At 37.2% G+C, this 10,036-nt stretch overlaps 1 protein-coding gene across 1 annotated transcript in view; it reads left to right on the forward strand.

The window, feature by feature from the left end:
- Window positions 1-1,517: 1,517 nt before the first annotated feature.
- The window catches only part of FEZ2 (fasciculation and elongation protein zeta 2 (zygin II)), a gene marked incomplete at its 5' end in the record, with an annotated part of 23,270 nt that continues 14,751 nt past the window's right edge, over window positions 1,518-10,036 (forward strand). The window contains 4 exons of the mRNA XM_010020446.1: window positions 1,518-1,626; window positions 4,666-4,782; window positions 6,114-6,258; window positions 8,336-8,604. Coding sequence (XP_010018748.1) covers window positions 1,518-1,626; window positions 4,666-4,782; window positions 6,114-6,258; window positions 8,336-8,604 — 640 coding nt within the window. The remainder of the gene's footprint in view (window positions 1,627-4,665; window positions 4,783-6,113; window positions 6,259-8,335; window positions 8,605-10,036) is intronic.

A 10,036-nucleotide genomic window follows, 5' to 3' on the forward strand; every position in this document is an offset into this window, starting at 1 on the left:
CGGAGCCGGGCGGCAGTGCGGGCTCTGCGGGTCACCAGCTCTGCCCCGGGTAAGAGCTGCCCCGGGGCCTTTCCCTCGCCGAGTCCCGGCAGGACCTGGGGGCTGCGGGCCTCGAAGCTTTTCGCCGCCAGGCCTGTACACGCCGGGTCCGTTCAGCCTGCGCCGGGCAGGTTTGACATCGAGCCTTCTGGTTGTATTTCCCGAACCGTCGAGGAAGTGTGTGAGCATCCCAGTGCTCTTCCCTCCGGGGTAAGGAAAAGTAGCTGTTCTGAAACGCAGAGTGAGTGAGGGTAGGATTCGTTTAGGTTCTTGCGAAATGCCCTCTGTTTCAGCGTTTGAAATTAAACATGGGAAGTACGGAAAGCAGGCGGAGAACAAAATCTCAACTGTGATAATTTCTTTTTTTTTCTTCCCCTGACCAATAGAGCCGTTATGATCTGTGCTGCTTTCCTTGTTTAACATTATATTACAAGTATTTATACTCGTTACTTTATTTATTTACAGTAAATTTCAGCCAGCTTCATTAAAAATAGTGCAGTTTTACTCTGAGGAAACTAAATTGTATGCCTTATTCTAAGAGAACTAAAAAAACAGCTGTTGGCAAAAGGCTAGATATTCATGGTTAACAGTGGGGTAAGTTTGGAGAACCATGAAGCAGAAACACATTGGGCAGCAATGAGGCTCTGTCTGCCCTTCTCCGTGTGGCTTGGCTGTTCCTCTGAGCCTAGCTAGGCAACCACTCCAAACATGCCCATGCAGCGTGGCGCTTGGAGGCAGGGTTCGTTAGCTGACTTGAGGCAGCAGCCTGCTAACAGGGCTGCTCTGTTTCACAGTCTGAACTGGTATAGCAGAATAGGGCTGCCACATATGCAAGCCTCTAGTGTGGCCAGAGAGGTTGTGCACTGTACACACAATAAAGATCAGCTGTAGGCAAGAGTAGTGGGCTGAGCTCAGCAAAAGTAGTTCTGGATAAAACTGAATTATCACAAAATGTTAGTTAAATTAGTGCATGTTCATTATTCTGTGACAGAGAGAGGGAGAAGAAGAGAGAGAGAAGGCAAGGAAGAAAGAGCGAGAGAAAGAATTGTCTCAGAATTTGCTACTCAGCCTCTGCTAATTCCAGACTTCAATGTGCAGAAGGCAAGGAAAATAGGAACACGAGGGATAGGATTTATAGCTGAGCTCAAATTTCATTAAAGGATGGACTCCCCCCAGAAAGATTCTGAATATGATTATATAATTAGTAATGAAGCTGTCTGTTCATCGCATTGTTTGTTTCACCACTGTTCATACATAGTTGCACAATAGTGAATAAAGAGAAATAAATTATGTTTGTCAAAAAAACACTTTCTCTTAGCTTTAAAGCATTGTCAAAGATATTGTCAGTAACTTGTAGATGAATATTGAGGGAGGAAAAAATAGTTGTTGATAGAAATAGCATTACAAACATATTTACTGCTGATCAGTTGCTGCTTGTTTTAAGGTCTGTATTTTTGTTCTTTTATTCCTCTCTCCAGGATTTGGAATGCTTTGACTGATAATTATGGTAATGTAATGCCAGTTGACTGGAAATCTTCCCACACCAGAGCTTTGCACTTGCCAACACTAAATCTTTCTGAAAAAGGGGTAAGTTCTGATCAGCAGAAATACCTTCTTTGGATCTTTTGTTCTCAGCAGATTACATTTGTATAAAAGAGTGTTGTTATTAAATCTGTTAAAGTATTTTTAGTGCTTGACATTCTACATGAGAGATTTTAAAACATAAAATAAACAACCATTGCTGTATGTTGGTGTCTCTGCGTGTTGGCGTAATTTGGGGTTAGTCTTAGGTAGATGTTCATTAGAGCTAGTAAGTGATATAAGAAATGGTAAAATGAGGAAGTTTTTCGCATAAAATCTTTCTCACATTGAACACTGTACTGGGTTAGGGAGGAATAGAGGTGGGAGTACTCTCATTTAGTAAATGTAGTGTGGACTTTTTTTATTTCATCTCATTCTGCTGTCAAGTAGAGACTAAACTGGCTTCTTTTACAGGAAAAGTGACTCAGGAGATAGTGAAGTGTGAGCTTCGTTTGGTTTGTTTTTCATATTTAACAAGTATAACAGTTGTCTGGGGATGGAGCAGGGAATGAAGAACTTCACAGAGGTTTATAGAGAGGGTTGTCCTCTGATCTTCTTAAAAGTGGATTAAAACGCTTCAGGAAGAAATGCTAGGAAGTATTCCCGACTCCCAGGTCTTCTGAGGAAACAAGTGGCTTATCTTTTAAACATAGTGAAGTTGAGTTGTGTTGTAAAAATATCTCTGTGTGTAACCTGAGAATAGGGTAATGCTTTGACTTCTGCCATCCGTTATGTAATCAATGCACGGCTACTTTTTACTGTGACATGAACAAAGATTGCTCTGCTGAAGAGGATACATTGGGGTTCAGCAGAGCAAGATGACAATTTGGAACTCTCTTTCTCAATTTGAGTCTGATGATCATCTGTTGAATTTGACTTGTGTTTATTCTACTTTTTATTAGAGTGAGCGTTCAGATTTAGTGGGTTTTGGGTAGTTAAATCTTTATATTTAAAGTAAAAAGACTTACAACTCCACATGCTGCAACCTTGTTGTGTGACTGAAATATGAACTAGAAGACTGATGGATTTCTTGATAAGGAACTAGGTACAACATAAAAAAATGTTTCATATAGTTTTTGTAAGTTGTTTGCAGGAAGTTATGAAAGAACTGCATAAAAATATATAGTGGTGTTGCTGTTTTAGAAGGAATCTTAGCTATGCTGCCAGTAAAGGGAAAATCAGTTTATGGGTTAAACATATATCAAGATTTTTCAGCTTTCACTCCACCTGGCATGCCTTTTTATGTGTAAAGCCCATCTGTTTGGAAGCATTTGACATACTTTTTTTTTTTTTCCCTACTTATCTGTGTTTCAGCAGTATTTCTGGATATGTGGCAGCACATATGGACCAGCTAGTAGCTTCTTTTAACTTTCTTACAACGAATGCTAACAGCTAAGCAACACTTCTTTGATGCATTTGAAACTACTAATATGCTGTTGAACTTGTGCTTAAAGCATTTCTGTTCCTGGTTTAGTAGGGACGAAAATGTAGGGCGAATAAAGCTGATTCCTCTCATCTTTGTTGCTTCACATCACAGGTCTGTGCACTTTTATAGGGCTCTGACAGTGAAAGAAGTAGTTGGGTAGAAGTGTTGTACAGTGGTCCAAGGAACAGGATTGCAAAATTGCATGTTTATTTTATTTTTGTTAGATTACTTCTGAATGGGTCACTCCCTGGTAGAAATGTGAGGACAGAAATGGGCATGGAGTGTGCTGGGTGGAAGGCCTGGTGCTCCTTCTGGCATCAGCTGTAGCTTGGCCTGGTTTAGGAGGTTTATCTGGCAGCCTAAATCATCAAAATACATTTTGATAGTCTTTCAAAACGTTTCTGGAGATGTCAGGAAGGAAAGTTGACCTCCTTCTAGATCAACTGTTGTTATCTAGCTGTTGTTGTCATAGTTGCAGTCATAATCCTATATACATGGAAAAATATTTGAGGACTGTAGGTGTTGAAGAATGTCAAAACTGTGGTGTATCAGTGCAGTAGATGAACAGATGTTCTTAATGTAGCCCTGCCCCTGCATGCTTATGGGAATTCAGAGACTGGAAAAAAAAAATGGAAATTTGACTTCATTCTGGTGGCTGAAGAAATACAAATTGTATGTTTTCCCCTTTAGATTAGGTATCTGGAGATATCGGTGCCATCTTCACAATGACTCTGAAAACTAGTAGGGTTTCTGAAGAAACTGGGAAAATTGGAGGAATTATAACAAAAATTTAAAAATTATAGAGACCAAGGACTTGACACAGCTAGTCATAATGCTTGTAAATTAGCTTAAAGATTGTTTAAAGCAATTGAGCTCAAAATGTCAAAGGTTAAGGGTTGCAGTTTTGGGAGGCTGAGGGGCTTTTCTAGTCACTCTGTGAGAATAAAACATACCTGGCTGATCAAGGAGGAGACTTAAATTTTATTCCTTTGCTATATGCACATTTTGGTTTTGAAGGATGAGTGTAATTTGATGGTGTACGTGTGGGAGCAGCATTACTTATGTTTCTTTTTGAAAAGACCCTGAGATGTTTGATATATTTTTAAAATAATCTGGGGTGATAACTGTTTTTGTTTTGTTTTGTTCCAAAAAAACCCAACTTTTTCCATGTCTTTTGTTATGTGAAAAAGTAGAACTATAGAAACACATAGAACAAGAGGTTTGTGTAATATTAGAGATTATAGGTGGGGTTTCATCCGACACTGACAATTGTCTTTCTTCTTTTAAGATAGAAATGTCTGCATTGGATTGACTGCCTTCCATGCAGATATGTGCACATCATTGTGTATATGGTCTTTATATGCTGAGGGTATTTAAAGTCTTTAAAGACTGACTACTATTTTAACTTTCTCTAAATGCAGTTTTGATTTTAGTTAAGGCACTTCATTTTCCAGGTATTTGACAGCAAGAATCATTGATGCCATTATTATGGGCAGGGAATCTGTTTCATAAGATTCACTATTAGCTCCCAGGGGTTTTTTTTATATATGTACATGGATTTTATATACACACACAAATGTATATATATTTACATAAATACACATTTTGGTGCTTTCTAGGTAAACAATAACTTGAACCTTGACCTGTCAGACGATGAAGAGCTGAGAGAACAGTTGGATATGCATTCTATCATTGTTTCGTGCATCAATGATGAACCACTTTTCACAGCAGAACAGGTAAAGTGTTCAGCAAAGACAGTTTTGTTGGTGTAGTATTTTCTTTCAGTATGTAATTCTTTTTTGTTCTTCTTCCTTGCTGCTCACTGTAGCTAAGCTTCTTGATTATTTTTTATTTAGGGTCATAATATTTTGTGGTATTTCATCATTCCGATTCGAAAAGTATTCTAAATGCTTCAGGTGAGGTTGATATTCAGGTTTTTTGAAATCTTTATACATTTCTTACCATGACTTAGAAATACTACATCTGTTAAGAAGCAAAAATGCTTTTAGAATGTCAGTGGTATTGTAGAGTTTGTAGTTTTCCAGCATGACTGTGTAGGCATTCATAGCTTCACGTGGCTTTGTGGTTAGTGAAAATTCTTTGAAGTTTTGGCCTAATATGAGAGCAGATCAACAGTTCTGCTACTAAGCTTTCAGATTATTTAGTGTTCAAAGGTTTCTGTTCCAAATCCAAGGATTTACTTCATTTTTATCTTGAAAATTGCTCTTCTGTGTAAGGTTAATGACTGTCCAGTAAGATCCAGTAAGCAAATATAAGAATATATTTTCTTGTTGTTCAAATGGTTACCTGTGAACTCTGATGGACATGGTTATTAAGAGTACAAGAGACAGGATTGCTTGAACTGCCTCAGCTCTTCTTTACTGTGAGGTGGATCTTGGCACTGTCTGTAGCCTTTAAACCTGTAAAAGTTGATGTGCTGTGCAGCTGTTCAGTTAATAATTTAGCCTGTAAAATATGGTAATTTTTATACTGCAAAGTAAGCTCTCTGTTCTCATACTTTCTGTCTCAGTCGGGTCTTATGCTCAGGGATGCAAATCAGCTTGAGGTGATGATGGATCAGTTCATAAAACTTTTCATAAACACAGCAGATTTTTCAGGTTATTTGGAGATTTGTTTGTTCATTTGTTTAATCAAGTGTGGTGAAATGGGGGGTGGAGAGGTAAATGATTGTTGTTGTTTTGTTGTCCTTCAACTGAATACTTAGGAATTCATATATTCCAGGTCACTCTTTAGTTTAGTTCTCTTAAGCGGAACCATGTGTACCTTCATATAGAAATAACTGTTCAGTTTCAACACACTTCTTGTTGCGAGATCACCAGTTTACTTTGAAAAGGTAGGCTTATTCCCAGAGAACAAGGACGGGAAGAAAATACCAATATGTCTTTGTTGGTTCTCTTCCATCTAGCCATGGTGTTAGTTTTCTCCAACAGCATCTTCACTAATTGAAAGTAAAAAAACCCTTAAACTCTTTAACAGCTTTGCTTCAAATTGCAGGCGGTTTCTCTTCATGCAGGAGGGTTTTCATTAGGGTTTTCATTATTTGAAGGTGATTGAAGAAATAGAGGAAATGATGCAGGAATCACCTGATCCAGAGGATGATGAAACACCCACCCAATCAGATCGGCTCTCCATACTTTCCCAGGAAATTCAGACACTCAAGAGATCCAGTACGAACAACAGCTATGAAGAGAGTAAGTGGTACTTATTTAGTGTTTTGCTCTTATGATTACTGAATATAGTTTAAATGGTAAGTTTGCCATGCGTTTGTTTTATAGCAAGTCCTTCTTATGAAATACCTGCATTCAAAAATGTTTTCAAATTGCCCTGAAAGACTAACCTAGATTTAGAACGTAAATAGAAGACTTATCTTTGTCAGCTTTCATAACTTAGAATAAAAATAAAACTTTATGGAATTTCAATTAAAGCAAATATGCTGAAGCTTGATTGACTGGAAGGAGGTCCCATTCCTCAATAGGTGAAGTAGTCAGTCATTTTTTGTTGAACTTTGAGACTTTTTCTTGGGGCCAGTACACTGCATATAAGAAGATTAGCTAAAACTCAGGAGAGCTATGCAGTAAATAAAGAAAATGGTGTTTCTTTGTTACTGTTTCAGTCATTGCAGCGTATCTTGATATGCACTACACAAAAATAAGGCAACAGTTGCCTTTTTTTTTTCCTCATAAGAACCTTGCATATTTTTGTCCTCACATTTCTCTTCAGAAAGTGTAAAATAAAAAAAAAAAAACCACAACAAAAAAAAAAAAAACCCAAACCCAACACTTTGTTTTACCTTCTATTCAAGTGAAATAATCTGTTCCTCCCTATACAAAAGGAAAGGAGAAATTACATGTATAGTTTAATTGTAGTAGGTTGAATTGTATGTAAAAGAAACTTCTGATTGAGTTTCATGATTGGAATTTATTTCATTTGCATATTTGTCAAAATCAGTTCTAGAAGGTGATAGGAACACAAGGAATATTTGCTAGATGATCCTTCTACCTTTCCTACCTTGGTCACTTTTACAAAGTTTGGTGCTTTCTTTCCAGTAGTCTGGGTCAGCAATATACATTCTGTAGAAGATTCAGAAAAATGGCTGACCTTTTGTGACATGACTTACAGTTTCTGGTGCACTTCAGATTTATGGAGGAGATCCCATTTTCATGGTTGGACTCTAAGCTGTCTCAACACATAAATTTCAGGAATGTGAATACAAAGTATATCCTACTCAGCAGGGCTTCCTGCTTTTCTGACAGTTCCATATGTCCTTAGGTTTCGAGTTAATCAAGCTTGCTTGATATTTCATATCATATTTATTTTGCTTTGCCTCAGGAGTTCATCTTGTCTGTTGCATTTTTATGGTTTAAAGGTCAGTCTTGACAAACAGCCTTGAGTTACTTTGGTAGATAATTTAACTTTGCTTCACCAGTTTCTCACGTCTTGCAGGTCGCTACTTTGTGAAAAGCTCTTGCTACCTTTTCTGTATGCAAAGTTGCTTCAGAATTAGTCTGCACCTCTCTGAAATTGCTGCAGTTTTCCTAGAAAGTGTGTCTCTTATCAGAGGTGTTAATGTTTATTATTGAGAGCAGGAAATCAAAGCTTGTATTTATTTTTTCTTGGATAGGAAAAGACATGTATTAAGACCGTCCAAAAATAACACTAGTTACAGCTCTATTTACACAGGTGAGTTCTTTAGCCTAAATAGCTAAGATTTAATCCAGGTAGTCTTCTGTATTTGAATTACACTGTCTTCACTCACCTGCATCAGCTGAGTAGTTCCTGTGTAGACCTTCTGCAGGCTTTGAGAGCAACAACTGATCCACCATAAATGAGTCTGGATTGCAATTGGGTAATCTGCACCTGTGTCTTTGGAACAATTGTTTCTTGGGTGTGAAGTATTAGAAGTTTAGGGCTTCCTTCTACTTACTTAATTACAACATACAATCATAGAATAGTTTGGGTTGGAAGGGACCTTCAAAGGTCATCTAGTCCAGCCCCCCTGCAGTGAGCAGGGACATCTTCATCTGCCTTCATATTTGCAGATTATCACAGATTTCTCAGAAATAAGAAGCAAGTTTAACCATGTTCTTGTTGCTAGTCTAGTTACCTTCTGAAGTGTTTATTCCTTTACAAATGTTGTTTTGTTCTGTGTAGGTTTAGAATTGAATTTTTGGTTTTGAAAAATTTCAGAGTAGATTTTTCTTGTAATTTTCATAAGTATTCTCATGCTTAAAATCTTGACAGATTACTTTTTATATGAACTATTTATAGGAGTAAAAAGATTGTCTGTCACTGAGTTAAATGAGCTGCTAGAAGAAATTGAGACTGCTATTAAGGATTATTCCGAGGAACTGGTGCAGCAATTGGCTTTACGAGATGAGTTGGAGTTTGAGAAGGAAGTGAAAAACAGCTTCATTTCTGTCCTCATCGAAGTACAAAACAAACAGAGAGAACACAAAGAAACAGCGAAGAAGAAAAAGAAGCTGAAAAATGGTAGTCCTCAGAATGGCAAACAAGAAAGAGGTCATATGCCTGGAACAGTAAGAAAAATTTTGTAACTATTTATATATTTTAAATGTTTTTTGGGTTTTGATTTTTTGTTGAGATTTTTTCCTATGGGAAGTAGTAGTCCTAGATTATATCAGGATACCTGCTTCCATGCCTTCATTTGCAGACAAGGCTTAAGCACTTCCTACTGAGATTATTATTTTTTTGTTTCCATAAGGTCATACAACATTTTATTCTTCTCATACTCAAAACTTTAATTATTTGCAAATTAGCCTGGAATTAACATACCTTTCTTTCAAAAAATACTGTCTTTGGATGTACTGCTGTGTGTTCTATTGTCAGTAGGCAAACACATTTATCTGTTTGGTTTCACTGTGTGAATTTTAGTGTCTATGTACCACTGATAGCCTTGCAGGAAATTCAGTGTTATTGTTGGTGTAGCTGTACGGATACTTATTGATCATGTTAGGTAGGAAAAATGAAAAGTGTTACCCTGAATCTCTTGAAACCTGTGGCAGAGTTACTGTGTACAATGAGAGTAAGGGCTGAGGCCGAAGTATAGTGCAGGAGTAGAGAGAGAAGATAATTTGGTTTATTCTTTGCAAAACATAGCAACAAAAGGAAAAATGTCTTTAAAATAGAGTTTGGATAATAGGAGGCAGCGAATGAAAGAAATTAGGTTGTTATCTTGTCGATGCAGTATTTTCTTTCTTAGCTGTCTAGTATATTTTTAAGTTACTTTAGTGGATATTAATGCTAGAATTTCTGCAGAAAATGTAGTTAGTGTATTGTAGATCTTTGCTAAGTCCTGGAAAGAATGCTTCAGTTTGACATCAGAAGGGCTTAGGGTTTGTTTTTCAAACATAAGGAATAAACATTTGTAATGAAACATTAATGCTTCAGAATCTATTTCTAAAGTTACAAGGGTAAGATTCCCATGATATAACCCAAATGGAGTTCTGATCTTGTCTATCTGATGAAAAGTGCTTGTGTACCTAGCAGAGTTATAATTGAACTCTGAGAAAGTATATGTCCGGAAAACAATACGAAATTGTCATCCCTCTGTAAGAGCAGAGTGGAAAGTTCAAATGTACTCCTTTTTGGTTCTTAGTTATGGAAAACCAAGAAGTGGCATTCTAAGTAGAGAGAAAAACAATTACTTGGTTTTGAAACTTGAGTCAAGTGATTCATAAGCTATTCTGGTTAGTTTCAAGTTTAGAAACTTGAATGATGCTTTCAAGTATAATTGCATGTGGTCCCAATATAAAACATTTTCATGTTTGGTTGCTTCAAGATATAGATGAATCAGATTGCTTTCTGAAGGAAATTGAACACACTAGCTCCCAAGTGAGAATGTAGGGTGTGTGTGTGGTTCCTTTGAAAATAGCTTTCACTGTCGCCAAGTACAGATTTGATAGCCTTCTCCCAGGAGTTGGAAGCTTCCGTCTTTCAACACTCGTGGTT

Source organism: Nestor notabilis, unplaced genomic scaffold (genome assembly GCF_000696875.1).
Source record: "Nestor notabilis isolate BGI_N333 unplaced genomic scaffold, ASM69687v1 scaffold9538, whole genome shotgun sequence".
Classification (NCBI taxonomy): Eukaryota; Metazoa; Chordata; class Aves; order Psittaciformes; family Psittacidae; genus Nestor; species Nestor notabilis.